General features: G+C 48.8%; 2 protein-coding genes across 2 annotated transcripts; one reads left to right on the top strand and one right to left on the bottom strand.

The window, feature by feature from the left end:
* Positions 1-284: 284 nt before the first annotated feature.
* Positions 285-1,798, bottom strand: LOC123183254 (uncharacterized). The gene is made up of 3 exons (XM_044596027.1): positions 1,480-1,798; positions 723-847; positions 285-612 (listed from the first exon to the last, which is right to left on the bottom strand). The coding sequence occupies exons 1-3, from the start codon at positions 1,576-1,578 to the stop codon at positions 423-425; spliced, it is 414 nt and encodes a 137-aa protein (XP_044451962.1). The 5' UTR covers positions 1,579-1,798; the 3' UTR covers positions 285-422.
* A 981-nt stretch (positions 1,799-2,779) lies between these two features.
* On the top strand, positions 2,780-8,797 carry LOC123183243 (uncharacterized). The gene is made up of 2 exons (XM_044596015.1): positions 2,780-4,440; positions 8,287-8,797. Exons 1-2 carry the CDS (start codon positions 3,867-3,869, stop codon positions 8,424-8,426), a joined length of 714 nt encoding a protein of 237 aa, XP_044451950.1. The 5' UTR covers positions 2,780-3,866; the 3' UTR covers positions 8,427-8,797.
* Positions 8,798-17,637: the final 8,840 nt, after the last annotated feature.

The raw sequence follows: 17,637 nt of genomic DNA, 5'->3' as shown, positions 1-17,637 counted from the left end.
GGCATGCGCAGGCCTACCGACGGCGGGGCTTGCCGGGGCGGCGAGGCGCTCAGCACGTACGGCGGCATGAGGGGAGGAGAGTTTGTGCTTTTTTATCTCTTTGATCCAGGGGAGTTGGCTGTTTGTTTCCTAAAGGAGTTTTTCGCAAGAAAAATACGTCTAACGCCATCTAGTCCAAACCGTTACGCCACGTCAATAAAAGTGGGCTCCACATGTCATAATTATCCTTAAAACGTCCAAAGCTGCCAACTAGTGTTTTTTTTCTTCAAAACATTAGCCTCAGAATTAGTGGTTTTTGGCTTAAATATATAGAAGTGTGGTTTCTGCAACCGTAACCTTCAATGTCGATGTTTTCTGTAATTCACTCTTCACACAAAGTCATCAAAGATAGCGTGGTGCTAGCTAACCAAACTCTGCAGTTGTCATAATTCAACTGAGCCATCTTTGGTTCTCAGTCTTTGAATGTTGTCTTCATTGATTTCTGGCCCTAACCCTAACATCCTGCCGGCGCCAGTGATATCAAGCAGGAAAGCACCACCATAAACGTAAAGTGTCACCTTGCAAGCCAAATCTAACACACCCCGAGCCCTTTGTGAGTACACCTGCAAGCGGCTGCAAGTAGAGGGGTAGGTCAAATGAGATCATATATATGTATATATCAACTTCTGTCAAACAAACAAACAGGACATTAAAGAAGGAGATCAAGTGATTTTGTATCCTACATAAGGTTAAATGGTCTTTTTTGAGTGGCTTGTGCTGAAAGATGCTGCTCGTTAGCCTTAGACAACGCATCATGCAGCTCGTCCTCCTTCTGCAGGATCTGGCGTCTAGAGTGTGCACGAGCATGCTGGATTGGTACACATAGATAACGATCAATATACTTAATTTGCATAGTCGATCATTAAGTAAGTACTGATTGTAATTGGTAAATAGTTAAGAAGGATCATGTCCTGTCTGTCAATAAAGTGAGGTTCAAAATATACAGAATGCATCCCCATAGTTACTGTATATAGATGGAGCTAATATATAATGTATGTTTGGTTTGGTTTTTAAGTAAGGGCCTTGTTCAGTGGATTATCTGAAATCAGTTTATATGGCTGGATCGATTTCGATAGTAGATTGATCGACTAACAGTGTCCGTGATTAGTAAATAATGCTTAGTAAATAAATAACTGACCTGTATACGAAGTGCATCAATTGCGTTCAAGATATCAAAACCACAGCAACATCTATCTTATTCGTTTAATGATTTGCTAAAGGGATGAGTAAAACGACATGCTCAAATCAACCAGGAAAATAAGTTTCTTAATGATATGATTTGCAGGCAGTCATGTGTTACAAACAGCAGTATGTAAAGATGTACAGATTCAGGTCAGATTAAACAAGTACGACCATGATAAGTAAGTAAGTTTCCTCTTGTTTCTGGCTAATACAAGAGGCATATGCAAGTTGCTTTTCCGATTGCACAGAATTTAATACCTCGCTCGAGAGCTGGCGGGAGCGCATGAACCTGCTTGGCATGACTGCCGCCTGCGTTCGCTGGAGCAGAGAACCACCGAGCCATCGTGGCTCCTCCATGACCGCAGCGTGTGTCCGCTGGAGCAGCGAGCCACCGAGCCTTCTCGCCGCTCATCGAAGCGCCGCCGCCATGGATCTTCGCTGGCCTTGCTTGATTTCACCAGCAGCTAGATTGATTCACGAGAACGGTGTATGTGTGTTGGGATTCGCCTACAAGATCAATCACGTCAAAGAACCACGAACACACGCACTAGATTTCTCTCCTTTTTTTTCTCTCAAGATTTTATAATCTCACGCAAGGTTGTGTATGTACATATACATGAACAACCGACAAAACAACCTAATCCTACTCTTACTACTAAGACGTAGCAGACTCGAACTCGCACGCATATGCTATACCACCTAAGCTAGCTAAGGACGTACCAGTTCTATTGACTTGTAGATTATTTCCAAACCGTGTACAACTACCACCTAAGATGACACCTAGTGACCTGTTGGGTGGTGAAAAGAGGAGATGCAAGGATGGCTCACGCGTCGTGCTCACGCGACAAACAGGGCGACGCGCCCGACGAGAGATGGCGCGTATCCTACGCCGCCGATCTGCAGAAGCGCTCGCTCACATTCTATGACGGCGAGCTGATTCTCCGGCGAGATGCTCTCCGTCTCATCCTGATTGATGACTGTGGAGTCACGGTGGATGCGCGATTTCTTCGTGCAGGGGAGTACATAAACATTGGCGACACCATCTCGCTGCCATGCCATTTTGCGAGGATTCGGGAGTGATTTCCGGCGACGTGCGCGTCCCCAGCGGGCGCTACGCATGGCACGTCTCGAGGTGCGGTGCACGGGAGGCGTACGGAGATCCAGGCGGGTGCGGACTGGGTTGGGGCGGCCCCGTGGACGCGTGGGAGCTTCTCCATGGCCGCCTGACCGCCATGCGGGGCCCAGCACCGAACCGGGCGTGGAGCCTTCTAGAGCGGGGGAGGCGAGGGGAGCCGCTTCACTTTCCCACCTACCTTCACTACGCGAGACGCGCATCTCGCTCCTCTCTTCAAGCATCTATGGGAGTGTTCTAGGGTTTGCTTCCCCAATCCATCCCCTCCTGATTCCTTCGGCTGGTGGCGGGGCAAGGCCGGCGCCGACGACTGCTCCTTCGCCCAAGTTGCTGCGGCGGAGCGGGCGGGGGGTGCGCTGCGCGCCGCGATGGGAGATCGTGGCGGGGGGAGATCTGGAGGATGGCACGACAACACAGCGCGGGGAGGGTTCGGCGGTGGGCGAAAGGCTCCGCTGCCAAACCAGTCTCGACACATGGTATGGCAGGGGCCAGATCTGCCGCCGGCGACGTCGGGAGACTCGAGATCTGGTGGTGGTGAAGTTGGGGACAGATGGGAAGCTGCTGCGCGTGCCATGAGTGGCGCGACCAAGGAGAAGACGGCGGGCACCAAGGAGCCGCCTCCGCCTCCAGCACCTGGGCAGGCGGCGACCAAGAGCAACGCCGAGATCTGCATCAACTGCTCCCTCCCAGGTCATTTCGCTCCTCGTTGCCCTACTATCCACTGCGAAAAATGCAACAAATTAGGTCATATGGCTCAGCTTTGCCAAGTTCTGAGGCCTTGGGAATGCATTCCATTCATGTGTGGTTTTCAGTCGCCTGGTGAGGGATTCTTCTATATACCTGATATGTGTCCCGCTAAGCATAGTGTTGAGAAAACTAATAATGTGGTGATTACTATAGTTGAGGGTGATGCTACTGTGAAAGATATTGAGCAGGAATTCAATGCTATATTTGCCAAAAAACCTGGGAAAAAGAAATGGCGCTGTACGGCCCGCTCTATTGGCCCTGCTCAATATGTGATGTGATTCCCTAATGCTAGTGAAGTAGAGAGAGCATGCTGTTATGGGAAACGCCTGCCTCTGAAAGAGGGGAATATTGTTGTCTGTATTACTCCTTGGACTGCCTCGATTGGAGCTAAAGGCATCATGGAAAAAGCATGGGTTAGGGTGCGCAACATTCCCATAGAAGAAAGATGCACTGAACATATAGCTTATGCTGGGGCTCTAGTGGGAATTACATTAGAAGTTGACGAATCGACTGTTCATAAACCTGAATATGCTAGAATACTTCTTGGCTGTAGAGATGTTGACAAAATTCCTCCTTCAGCTGAAGGGATGCTGGGAGAACAATATTATGACTTCTTCTATGAAGTTGAAAAAGTTGTGACTATGGGTGCTGAGAAAAGCCAATCTTATACTGCTGTGGATAGCAGTGCATCTCCTTCCTTTCCCAAGAAAGCGAGGATGGACTCATATCCTGCTTCTTCCATGGGGCAGAGGAAACGAGTGCATCCATGGCTGGTAATTTCTCCTCTCAGAATTATGATAAGGGGATGCAGAGGCTTCCTGCGGTAGCTGAGAGTGAAGAAGAAGAGGAAAGTGAAGAAGATAACAACACTGAACTGCTGATTGAGACTATGGCCAGAGAACATGCAGCTAAAAAAATGTCTTATTGTGGCTCTCAATCTGGTAAAATATCGTGTGAGAATGTCTTTGAGGATCTGGATGTCGAAGAGATGACTGAATCTCCCAGTAATGAGATCAGTATACATAAAGGTGCTTGGGGGATGATTACTCCTGTTCCACCCTCACCTTTGTTTGTCTGTCATGATGTGAATACTTATGGGAATGCATTTCCTCCCTTGTCAGACTATGTGGTTTGGCCTTCCCTGCCTCATATTGTGCCTCTTGAGGAGGGATTCATGGAAGGATGTGAAAACTGTAGTGTCTATACAGTTGAATCTCCCTCTGGATCACCAATTCATGATAGCATGAGTCAAGACGAGGATGTCCCACGCAGACAGAAGCAGAAGCTGGAGAAGGTGGGAGATGTGGCTGCCAACAGAATGAGGAAGCGTAATTTGGAAGGTATGAATATGCCCAATTCAAAAAATCAATTCTCTGCTTTATCTGATTCTGCCATTATATTGCGTGCATCTTTGATGGGAGTGCAAATCCCTGATGATGACTTTGCTACTGTTGATATCTTGCGTGATTTAGAACTCTCTAGAAATTTGGTGCATGACAAAAATATTGATACTAATTCACAAAAAATAATCGTCAATGATGGGTTGGGTAATGATGTGTCCCTCTCTTTAACATGGGATGATGATAGCAGAGATATTGAGGAACCATTTATCCTGGTTCAATCTAAAAACAAAAAAAAAGAAAAATCAACGCAGGAAATCCATGGTGGTTTTATCTCCTAATAAGTCCAGTAGACCTGTGACTAGAAGTCAACAGAAAAATGGGGTGGGTAGGGCTGCTATGGAACCTGGCAGACCTACCAGAGTGAGAGATAAACCCGAACGATATAAATGAAAGGTTTTTTTTTGGAATTGTAGGGGGTGGGTAAAAAGGGTATGTCCACCTGCCTCATTGACATGATAAATGCCAATGAATTAGATTTTATTGGGCTTCAGGAGACTATGAAGAAGTCTTATAATCCTGCCTTTTTTAGACAAATTGACCCGAATCATAAATTTCATTGGGAATGGAATCCTTCTAGGGGGAAATCTGGTGGCATTCTTTGTGGTCTTAATAAGGAAAAAATTGATATCCTTATGACCAAGTGTGGTAAATGCACCCTACAGTTGAACTTGTTCGATAAGAACAAAAATTGTAGCTGGGCCTTGATGACTGTATATGGTGCTGCACATGATGAGCAGAAACCTGAGTTCATTGCTGAACTGTCATCCATGTGTCATAGCATTAATATTCCTTATCTAGTCGGGGGAGATTTTAACATCATTCGACATAGTGGGGAGAAAAATAAAAAAACATCTATGTCCCACTTCTCGGTGGTGTTTAATTCTGTTATACACTTTCTTGTGTTGAGAGAGATTTATATGACTGGTGGTTGTTATACCTGGTCCAATAAACAAGAAAACCCAACTTTGGAAAAACTGGATAGAGTTCTCATGTCTCTTGATTGGGAGGATTTATACCCTCTCGCTTCTGTTCATAAACTGGTCAAGGAAATATCAGATCACAATCCTTTGTTGGTGGATGGTGGGAGAGCTTCCTCTAGAACACCAGGTAACATGTGTTTTAAGTTTGATAATGTCTGGCTCAATAATCCAGACTTCCTTCCTCTGGTTGCTGAGATTTGGTCTAAGATCGAACTGCAGGAGCTTGAAAAACTGGAGGAGGATGATGGTTTATGCGGGGAAGCATACACTAGGAAGTTGGAAATTCTAGTAGAGCTTAATAAGATGTATGTTGAAGAAGAACTTCACTGGCATCAATTTTCTAATGAGATTCCATAAAGTAGCTAATGGTCGTGTAGGAAAAACTCCATGATCTCCCTGGAGTGTGGGTCCACTATTATTTAAGGTACTAAAAACCTACTTGCCCATGCTACTGAGTACTATAAAGCCTTGTTTGGACCAGCTCCTGGAAATATTTGTCAGATAGATGCAAATTTGTGGTCTCAGGAAGAGATGATTACCCCTGATGATAATGAGGACTTGACTCGACCTTTCTCTTTGGAAGAGATCAAAAAGGATTTATTTGACATGAAATCTAACCGTGCCCCTGGCCCAAACGATATTCCTGTTGAATTTTATCAACACTGCTGGGAGGTAGTAGCCCGTGATCTCCTATGCCTGTTTGAGTGGTTTCATGAAGGCAAGTTAGATGTGCAACGACTTAACTATGACATCATAACTTTGTTGCCTAAGTCGACTGATGCTAACAGAATCCAGTAGTATAGGCCCATTTGTCTATTACGTTGCCCATACAAACTACTCACCAAAGCCATGGATATTAGAGCTAGCAAATATGCTCATAAGTTGTTTAGTATTCAACAGAATGCTTTTATTAAGGGGAGACACATAGTAGATGGAATCCTATCACTACATGAGGTTCTGCATTATACTCACTTCAAAAAGCAAGTGGGAGTGGTTCTTAAACTTGATTTCGAGAAAGCATATGACAAAGTCAATTGGGACTTTTTGCTTGATTGTCATAGGAAGCGTGGGTTTAGTTCTAAGTGGTGCGGATGGGTCTCTCAAATCCTAAAACATGGCACGGTTAGTGTCAAGATCAATAATGAGGAGGGACCATACATTCAAAGCGCTAAGGGGGTGAGACAGGGGGATCCTCACTCCCCTTTCTTGTTTAATACTGCGGCTGATTGCCTAACCAAAATGGTACTCGCAGCTCAAAAGAATGGTCTCATTAAAGGGTTAGCTGCTGATCTTATTGAGAATGGTGTTGGCATCCTGCAATATGCGGATGACACGGTGCTTTGTTTTGAACATGATGTTGACAAAGCTGTAAATATCAAACTCTTGCTTTATCTCTTCGAACTTATGTCAAGGCTTAAGATCAATTTTGAGAAGAGTGAGATATTTAGTATCGGGGGGGATAATGATACTGATTTGGTTTATGCCAACATGTTTGGTTGTCAAGTGGGCATACTTCCTATGAAATATCTGGGAGTCCCTGTTACTTATTCTGCCCTCAAGAACGCGGATCTAGATTTCCTTGACGGTAAAATGATCAAAAAGCTTGATGCCTGGGTAGCTTATGCGGCATCTTCTGGAGCCAGACTGACTTTGTTAGGGTCCAATTTGGATGGAATTCCCTCTTTCCTTAAGTCAATGTTCCTCTTCAATAAAACTTTTATTGAGAAGTTGGATAAACATCGCAAACGTTTCTTTTGGAGGAGAAAAAAAAATAAGAAACGTGGGTACCATATGGTTAAGTGGACGAGGATTTGTCGATCGAAAAAAATTAGGGGGCTAGGGATTAAAGATCTTCATAAACAAAATATTGCCCTGCTCGTTAAGTGGTGGTGGAAATTAGAAACGAGTGATGGGCTATGGCAGCGTATAGTAAGAGCTAGATACTTCAGGAGCAAAACCGTGGCTAACATTCGGAGCCGCTTTTTGGACTCCCCCTGCTGGAAAGCGATTATGAAGGTCAAGGATTCATATATGGCGGATAGAAAAATTAAGATCGAAAGTGGAAACCTTGCTAGGGTCTGGTATGACCCTTGGGTTGAGAATATTGCGTTGAAAGACCCCTTTCCTGATCTATTTAGTATATGTCAGGAACATGAATGCACTGTTGCATCCTGGGCGGCAAGCAATTATGATCTTGGCTTTAGACGTAGACTGGTTGGGGTGTTGGGCGAGCAGTGGGCTTGGATGGTTATGGAAGCTAAAACACTGTCGTTGAACGATTCCCAAGATAAGATTCTATGGGCCTTTGGCAGTAAAGGGAAATTTACTACTAAATCCTTATATGAATGGTTGGAAAGGAATTTATCAGGTCCTAACTATAAGATGGTGTGGAAAGCACCTATCCCGCTGAAAATTAAAATCTTCCTTTGGCAGCTGTTTCAGAATGCAGTTCTTACTCGTGATAACATGCGTATTAGGAACTGGCCTAGAAATCCCATGTGCTCCTTCTGTACTGACGTTGAAACAACAAATCATTTGTTCTTTACCTGCTCGCTTGCTCGTTCGGTGTGGGGAGTGTTGGGCATGACGGCTGGGGCATCCTGTTGTCCTCGTTCTCTTTGGCAAAGCTTCGCTTGGCTTTATAAGTTTTTTCCAGGCGGGAAACATTTCTACATGATGATTATTGCTGCAATATGCTAGGGGGTTTGGACCCTCTGCAATAAAGTTACATTTGATAATCATGTTGTTCGTTCTCCTCTGGAGGCTGTTTTCACTGCCTGCTCGTTTATGTTGTATTGGGCAGGTTTGCTAAAGGAAGAAGAAAAGGTGAAGCTCCAGGCTGGAGTGAAGAGGTTGACTCACGCGGCTGCTGCGCTGGCGGACAGATCTCTTCCTCGAGGCAGGCCCCTCTTAGGAGACAGAGATGGGATCCAGATTGGTTAGATGTGTTCAGCGCTCGGTCCTTTTGCTTGCCGTTTCCCACTGGGGTTTGATGCCCGCTGGATTTATGTCTCCTGGTAGTGGTTCGCTTAGTCGCAGAAGTTTACCAGCGTGTCTCATCCTGGGACTTTTGTTTTTCGTTGGGCTGTGGCTTGTGAGTGTCATCAGGTTTTCGCCCCATGGCGGATGGTCCGTTCCAGGATCATCCTGCGGTGGGTTTCCTGATGATGTGCCAACTCGCTCCCCCCTTTCAGTCTCATTAGTGCTCAAGGCTTTATCTTTCATTCTGTTAGATGTAGTGGTTTGACTCTAAGAACTTGGAAACATACTGATGTATTTCCGTTGATTGCGAAATTAATGGAAAGGGGTTAAGAGTCCGGTTGGAAAAAACTACCACCTAACCTTAGGTAATTATACTTTCCACCGTGACAATAGGGCAGCGAAGATACCTTCGGATATGCTTTTTTTTTCTAGAAGAACGGGGCAGTTGGCACTTGGCACTTGGCACTGGGCATACATCGATCCGAAATCTAAAACATCAATCAAGAGAAAAAAGGTAATATGTTTCGCTTCATTACCACAAGAACAACAGTCGCTGGACATGGTGGTTGCGTGGGCGAAGTCGACATCGGCTGCTCCTGGCCTCCGCCCCACGCTGGACTCGCAACATAGCCACATAGGAACCACCGGCTTCACGCAGTCGATGTGGGACGCCGAAGTATCGCTCAGGCCAGAGGCTGAGACGGACCGGCGAAACGGAGGACGCGGCGACGACCCCCACTGCGACGGCTCACAACCACGTCGCGGCCGTGCTGTTCCTGCACCCACTCAGCAGAGGCACACATCAAGACCCATCAAAAAGGAAAAGAAAAACTCAAATTGGTAAAGGGAGAGCGGCGCAGTCCTGCGCTGCGACCTTATCATGTGCGCTCGCCTTCACCTTGGCCAATGCTGCCTGGTCCTCCGGGAAGACGATCGCCCATCGGGGTGTCCAGTGTGGTGGCCTCTTCGCTCGTATCATCAATTCATCATCAGCAGTGACTCGGCCGTGCAGGCTTCTCATCGAGGCACATGATGGAGAAGAGACTTTCTGGACGGCGAGGGAGGAGGCGATGTACCGGGGTGAGAAGTGTCGCTAGATGACGAAGGTACTTCACCGGCTGGGTGGTAACATACTGCTATCTACTGAGGTCGACTAATATTGCCCAAATAATAAAGAGAAAAGTATGTTTTTGGTCCCTCAAGTTTCCACAAAGTATAGGCTTGGTCCCTTAAGATTATTTGGTATACATTTGGTCCCTCAAGTCTCAAAACCGAATAAGTTTGGTCCTAAACCAGATTTTAAGCACGTTGACCGGTTTTGACCGCCACAAAACCGCCTGATGAACAGTAAATTCGAAAAAGAATCTTCAAAAAATCATGAAATTTTTTGGGGTCGAATGTCATTACGTGCACAAGAGGCGAATAAAATTTCAGGCTCTTTCGGCACTCGAGAAGCTCATGGCAAAAAAAAATCTGCCTAATGAATAGTAAATTGAAAAAAAAGTCAAAACAAAATCAAAAAAATTATGAAATTTTTGGGGTCCAATATGCTTACGTGCGCAAGGTGTGACGAAAATTTTGTCCTGAAATGACACAGGACAGGCTCTAGCAAAATTTTGTCATTTTTTTTTCAAATTTACTATTCATCAGGCGGTTTTGTGGCGGTCAAACCCGGTCAACTTGCTCAAAATCTGGTTTAGGACCAAACTTATCCGGTTTTGAGACTTGAGGGACCAAATGTATACCAAATAATCATGAGGGACCAAGTCTATACTTTGTGGGAACTTGAAGGACCAAAAACATACTTTTCTCAATAATAAACGGAAAAATGCAGAAACGTACTGCTCTCCATTGAGATCAAATCACCTCTCTTTGTTTCAATACGGCCCAACTGCCAGCTAAACAAAATATCTTTTTTTAGGAACATTGGCAGGGGCTCTGCCTTTTCATTAAGTTAGGGGCGAGGGATGCAAATACAATGAGGGCAAAAGAAGAAACAGGGGAGTCCGTTTGCTAGGCATTGACGGCTGTACAGGGAGAATAAGGACTACATCTTTACATCTCTCGCGCCTCCAGAAGGAGGCTAGTGCTCTCTCTAATAGATCGAGAAGTCTGCAGCGCCGAAACCGTATGCTGCTGGAAGATACAGCCATTGCGTGCCTTCCAAATGTGCCAAGCAGTATAGGCCGCAGAGCCCATATCCATGCGACACAGATTGCTCCACCAGCCTAGAATCGAGGTCGTGGATATGGCAGCTCTAGGTGCAGGCTGAAAGTTACTGGCAGAGCGCATCCATATCTCTTTGGCGAAGGGACACAACAAGAACAGGTGAGTGGCGCATTCCAGCGATTGATCACAAAGCGGGCGGGCAGAATGGTTTGGCCAACCCCTGGCACTGAGCCGATCAGAGGTCCACGGTCTATTTTGCAGCAGCAACCAAATGAAGAATCTGACCTTGGGCTCGATCTTGAGTCACCAGACTTGATTCAAAACGGGAATTTGGATACGGCCGAGGAATTGCACTGCATAGGCGGAGGAGGCGGAGTACTGACCGTCTGTCGTAAGATTCCAACATATGCCATCCGCGCGGTCCGAGAGCTGAATGTTGGAGAGCAGGTTCCATAGGGAGAGAAATTGGAGTAGCAGCTCAGTTGAGTTGATTCGATGGAGGCCTCTGATCCATCTGCCATTGTGCAGGGCGTCTTTGACCGAGAGGTTTTTCCTGAAGGCCAACCTGTAGAGCTCGGGGAAGGAGTCTTTTGCCGCGGAGCCCATCAACCACCGGTCAGACCAAACTTTTGTGGCGGCGCCATCACCCAGCGTGATCGTGGTGCAGGCCGAGAAGAGCTGAAGATCGTCATGGCCACAGGGGGTCTCCGATCCACACCAAGGGCGATTGGGAGAAGTCCTGGCAAACCAAGGCCACCGCAGTCGGAGGGAGCGACTGTAGGCTTTCAGGTCTTTAGGAGCACAGATTCGTTTCCAGTTCACCAAGCACTTTCCCCCATATCATTCATCATCCCCACTCCAGAAGAAATTCCTCCTTAGTTTATCCAGCTTCTTGATGAACCAACAATCCGGAGCAAAGATGGTGAGGAGGTATGTTGCCAGAGCAGTCAGAACAGTGTTCACCAGGATCAGCCTACCCGACCGATCCATCAACTTCCCTTTCCAGGGAGCCAACCTGGTGGCAGCTTTGTCGAGGACAGGTTGCAACTCAACTCTTCGCGGCTTGCGCACACTTAGCGGGAGTCTGAGGTGTTTGCAAGGGAATGGTTTGATAGATCCCCAAAAATCTCGCAGGGTGTCAATCAAGTCAATGTTGTTACAGTGAACTGGGTAGGCAACGCATTTAGCAGGGTTGCATTTCAGACCAGAGGCTTCACCGAAGAGGAAGAGAATGTCTTGGAGAGCAGAGATTTTTGCCTGCACCGGGTTGATGAAGACAGCGGTGTCATCCGCATATAGGCTTGTACTGAGCCTAGCATTTGGCACAGGAAGCAGGGACAAGACAGCAGCCTCCGTAGCAAGAGAGAGAAGCCGATGAAGGGGCTCCATGGCAAGAATGAACAGCATCGGAGAGAGCGGATCCCCTTGCCTAAGCCCTTGCTTGTGGGTGAAAGGCGAGCCGGGACACCCATTCAGCATCACCCGGGAGGTAGATGACGCAAGAAGGATAGAAATTAAGTCTCGCCAACGCTGCCCAAAGCCGAGAGCAGTTAGCACCTCCAGAAGGTAGCCCCAGTGAATGGAGTCAAAAGCTTTAGCAATGTCCAACTTCAAGAAAAGGAGATCGAGCTTGCGGCAGTGGGCTGTTCTGATGACATTCTGAACATAAAGGAAATTGTCCTGGATCGATCGTCCTTTAATGAAAGCACTCTGACAGTTGGAAATAAGGTGTTGCAACTCAGGGGCCAATCTGTTTGCCAAGATCTTGCAGACAATTTTTGCAATACTGTGCATGAGGCTGATCGGTCTGAAATCCTTGGCAGAATTCGCTATGTCAGACTTCAGGATTAGGATTATGTTGGCAGAGTTTAGCAGATTCCAGTGGTCCGCACAGAGGTGGAATAATTGGTTGATTGCTCTACAAACGTCTCCATTGATGATGGCCCAGAAACACTTAAAGAAGCTAGCAGTGAAACCATCTGGCCCCGACGCACGGTCGGAATGAAGGCTAAACACGGCTGCCTTGATTTCCTGGAGGGAAAACGGCTCATCCAGGTGTTGCAGCTACGCCCTAGGCAGGTTAAGAGCAGCCCAGTTGAGACCCACAGTGCGCTGATGGGAGGAGCCCATGATGGAAGAGAAGTGTTGTAGCAGAATATCAGCCTTGCTCGCATGTTCAGAAACCATCCCATCAGCTCCTAGCAGACTAGGAATGTGGTTCTTCCGCCTACGACCATTTGCCCGAAGACGGAACAGCTTTGTATTTGCATTGCCGACTTTAATTCTCAAGAGCCGAGCTCGTTGCTTCCATCTGATTTTCTCCACAGCAGCCAGGCCAAGGAGTTTTGCTTTCAAAAACTTCCTTAACTCCCATTCGGCCTCGGATAGTGGTCTGGCCTCCATGGCAATGTCCAACTGGAAGATAACCTCGTTTGCAATGCCGAAAGCAAGGTCAGCCGCGGCGTGATTAGCTTTGCTCCATTTCTTTAGGGCCTTAGCAGTCCTGGCCAACTTGATATGAAGAACCCGGATGGCGTCAGAAGCCTGAAGATCCTTAAGCCAAGCCTCTTGGACAACCTCAGTAATGCCCTCTATCTTGTGCCAGGCCTCTTTGAATCTGAAACCTTTGAACCTTGGTCGGACCATGCAAGAAAGGACCAGCGGGTGGTGGTCAGAAATATCGCTGGAGGTAGACGTCAGCTGGTAGTTGGGATACGCCTCCTCCCAAGCAATGGAGGCCAGGACTCGATTAATCATGGTGAGTGTGGTTTGCTCCCTTTTGTTCGACCACGTGAAGCGGCGACCATGCAGGTGGAACTCCCTGAGCTCTAGTTGAACGATAGTGTTTCTGAACCTGCCCATGAGCTGAAGGTTCAGGTTGTCATTGCTTTTCTCACAAGCCCTGCAGATCATGTTAAAATCCCCAGCGACAAGCCATTTATCCAACACCAGATCCTCGATTCGAACCATCTCATGCATCATCTCAATCTTGGCAGCTGAATCTTGAGGGCCGTAGACAACAGTATTAGACTAGGTCATGCCATTGGAGCGGTCCGAGATGGTGGCCGAAATAAAATGTTCAGAAGAGGCAGCCAGGTTGTGCACAATCTCAAAATCAGTAGAACACGCAAGGAGAATGCCTCCTCTAGATCCAACAGCTGGCAATGCAAGGAAATTGTCACTGAATCTAGGCCCGAGCACCTCAGACACCAACTGGCTGTTCAACACTTGGAGCTTGGTTTCTTGGAGGCACACAAAATTGCAGTGTAGCCCCGCGATGTGCTTATGCGCAGCAGCTCTCCGAGCAGTGGAACCCAAACTGAAGGAAATATGCCCTAGAGGCAATAATAAAGTTATTATTTATTTCCTTATTTCATGATAAATGTATATTATTCATGCTAAAATTGTATTAACCGGAAACATAATACATGTGTGAATACATAGACAAACAAAGTGTCACTAGTATGCCTCTACTTGACTAGCTCGTTAATCAAAGATGGTTATGTTTCCTAACCATAGACATGTGTTGTCATTTGATTAATGGGATCACATCATTAGGAGAATGATGTGATTGACATGACCCATTCCATTAGCTTAGCACCCGATCGTTTAGTATGTTGCTATTGCTTTCTTCATGACTTATACAGGTTCCTATGACTATGAGATTGCACAACTCCCGTTTGCCGGAGGAACACATAGTGTGCTACCAAACGTCACAACGTAACTGGGTGATTATAAAGGAGCTCTACAGGTGTCTCCAAAGGTACATGTTGGGTTGGCGTATTTCGAGATTAGGATTTGTCACTCCAAATGTCGGAGAGGTATCTCTGGGCCCTCTCGGTAATGCACATCACTTAAGCCTTGCAAGCATTGCAACTAATGAGTTAGTTGCGGGATGATGTATTACGGAACGAGTAAAGAGACTTGCCGGTAACGAGATTGAACTAGGTATTGGATACCGACGATCGAATCTCAGGCAAGTAACATACCGATGACAAAGGGAACAACGTATGTTGTTATGCGGTCTGACCGATAAAGATCTTCGTAGAGTATGTAGGAGCCAATATGAGCATCCAGGTTCCGCTATTGGTTATTGACCGGAGACGTGTCTCGGTCATGTCTACATTGTTCTCGAACCGTAGGGTCCGCACGCTTAAGGTTTCGATGACAGTTATATTATGAGTTTATGAGTTTTGATGTACCGAAGGAGTTCGGAGTACCGGATGAGATCGGGGACATGACGAGGAGTCTCGAAATGGTCGAGACGTAAAGATCGATATATTGGACGACTATATTCGGACATCGAAAAGGTTCCGAGTGGTTCGGATATTTTTCGGAGTACCGGAGAGTTACGGGAATTCGCCGGGAGAAGTAATGGGCCTTATTGGGCCATACGGGAAAGAGAGAGGGGCTGCCTAGGGCAGGCCGCGTGCCCCCCAAGGCCTAGTCTGAATTGGACTAGGGGGAGGGGCTGCGCCCCCTCCTTCCTTCCCTTCTCCCTTCCCCTTCCTTGTCTCCTACTCCTAATACTTGGAAGGACTCCTAGTTGGACTAGGAAAGGGAGAATCCTACTCCCGGTGGGAGTAGGACTCCCCTAGGGCGCGCCATAGAGAGGGCCGGCCCTCCCCTCCTCCACTCCTTTATATATGGGGGCAGGGGGCACCCCATAGACACACAAGTTGATCTTCGTGATCATTCCTTAGCCGTGTGTGGTGCCCCCCTCCACCATATTCCACCTCGGTCATCTTGTTGCAGTGCTTAGGCGAAGCCCTGCGACGGTAGAACATCAAGATCGTCACCACGCCGTCGTGCTGACGGAACTCCTCCCCGACGCTTTGCTGGATCGGAGCCCGGGGATCGTCATCGAGCTGAACGTGTGCCAAGAACTCGGAGGTGCCAGAGTAACGGTGCTTGGATCAGTCGGATCGGAAAGACGTACGACTACTTCTTCTACGTTGCGTCAACGCTTCCGCTTCGGTCTACGAGGGTACGTAGACAACACTCTCCCATCTCGTTGCTATGCATCACCATGATCTTGCGTGTGCGTAGGAAAATTTTAAAATTACTATGTTCCCCAACACAAACCACGCACATTCCAGCAAATGAGGTTAATATCCATTGGGAAACCTTGTCAGACACAGATGATACAGGGAGGAAGCAGTATCCAGTACAGGTACAAAGGCCGGACAATCCATACCGAGCCGACCCTCCACTAACTGAACAATAACAGACCGGACTAACATGGAGCAAAATAAGAACACAGAGGGTGGCGATGGGGCAGCATCAGGCCTGCATTGCCACACCCGGGCCAGAGGGAGCAGTCCCCGGGCGCTTGCTCGTCTTCAGCTTGGCGCCCCCAGGAACCAGAGAGGTAACAGCCTCAATGAATTGGGCTGACATCGGTTGCTGGAAGAGCTCCTTGTACCGCCGCAGGGCGTTGTCTGACGGGGCCTCATCCGCGGCAGGGATAAGACCATTCTTCTTGAGCAGAACCAGCCTGGCCTCCTCCATGGAGGGCAGCCTGCAGCTGGGCTTGGCAGCCAGCCTCCCACTGTGCCGGCCAGCAGGTCCACCACCGCACGGCGGAGGGGGCTTGGTCACCCTGGTGGGCGTGGCCATCATCTTGGGCGCAACAGCAGGCGGGAGAAGCAGGGGCGGCTGCACCGGCACCACGAAAGATGCAAGAAAACTGGACACCGCAGAGGAGGAGGGGGGAAGATCAACAGCAGCAGCTGACTCCACGGACAGATCACAGGGCTCAGGGCAGACGAGAGGTAGCGTAGGACTAGGCAGAGGAGGCGGCGAGATGGGGGGTGGTGGAGGCAGTGGAGGCGGCGAGCTCGGGGGTGGTGGCGGCGTGGACTTGTGGAGTGGTGGTGCCGGCAGGATCGGGACGGGATGAGAGAGCGTCGGTGAGGAGGGGGGTGGAGGGGAGGGGAAAGGCACCGCACAGGCGACGGAACGGCAAAGGCCGGCCCGTACAGCAGGCCGCGGCCCAAGACCCTAGCCACGGGGGGCGGCCCACAGGGAGGGGGCACGAGGGCCCAGTCGTGCGCCAGGAGAGCCAACCCAAACCCCAAGGAAAGCTCAGGGGCACCAGAGGTGGGGTCGGGAGGCAGCGGCCCGAGCCCTCCGACAGAGGCAGAGGCAACGAGCACGCCTGTCAGAGGGGCATCCACCAGAGGAGGGCCAATCGGAGGCAAGGCAACTGCGGGCGCAGAGGAAACATGAGAAGGGGAGGCTGGGCCACTGGGAGAAGCGGATGTAGCAGACGCAGGATCCCAAATTGCTTCGGTCAACCACTCGATCAGCTCGGTCCCAGGCACCGTGACCTGACCGACAAAAGCCGTTGTCGGCGGATCCCCTCCAGCACCGAAAGCAGCACGCCTGTGATCACGGCGCTCCATGCCGTTAGGGCTGCGTCGATGACGGAAGGAGGCAGCCGCCGAACCAGAACCGCGGCGGCGGCCGCCAAGCTCGTGGTCGCGTCCAGCCTCGCCGCCGAGACGTCGCCGATCACCGCCACCATGCCTGCTAGAGCCAGCACCGCCATGGCCGCCCCCATGCCCCGCACCATCATCATTAGGGAACCGGAGTCTGGAGTGGGCCGGGACGCGGGGGGCGGTGGAGGCAGGAAATCACCATCCTCGAAGCCAAAGAACCAGCGGTATCCCCACTTGGCCGGCCACTTCGGAGTCATATCCACCTCCGAAGGATGCCCGCTGATATCGTTGTGGTCGTTGTAGTTGTTGTCAGAGTTGGAGGTGGGCGGGGAGGAGAAGTCGATCACGTAGTCGAGGTGGATGAGCACGTCGTGGCTGAGCAGGGGCACCTGGCCCCAGCGCTCTGGGACCTCCTCGAACATGCCGATCTCCGGGAAGTGCATGTCCGGCGAGCCAATCTCGCGGGGTTCTTCAAGCTCGAGCTGCCCTCTGGTGCGGAGCTTATCAATATCCGCCATCCACATCCAAAGGCGGAAACAGCCTGTTTCCTCCTCAGAGCG

Source organism: Triticum aestivum, chromosome 1A (assembly GCF_018294505.1).
Source record: "Triticum aestivum cultivar Chinese Spring chromosome 1A, IWGSC CS RefSeq v2.1, whole genome shotgun sequence".
In the NCBI taxonomy this organism is placed as follows: Eukaryota; Viridiplantae; Streptophyta; class Magnoliopsida; order Poales; family Poaceae; genus Triticum; species Triticum aestivum.
The sequence above is the reverse complement of the archived record's forward strand: the minus strand, read 5'-3'. Positions and strand labels throughout refer to the sequence as shown.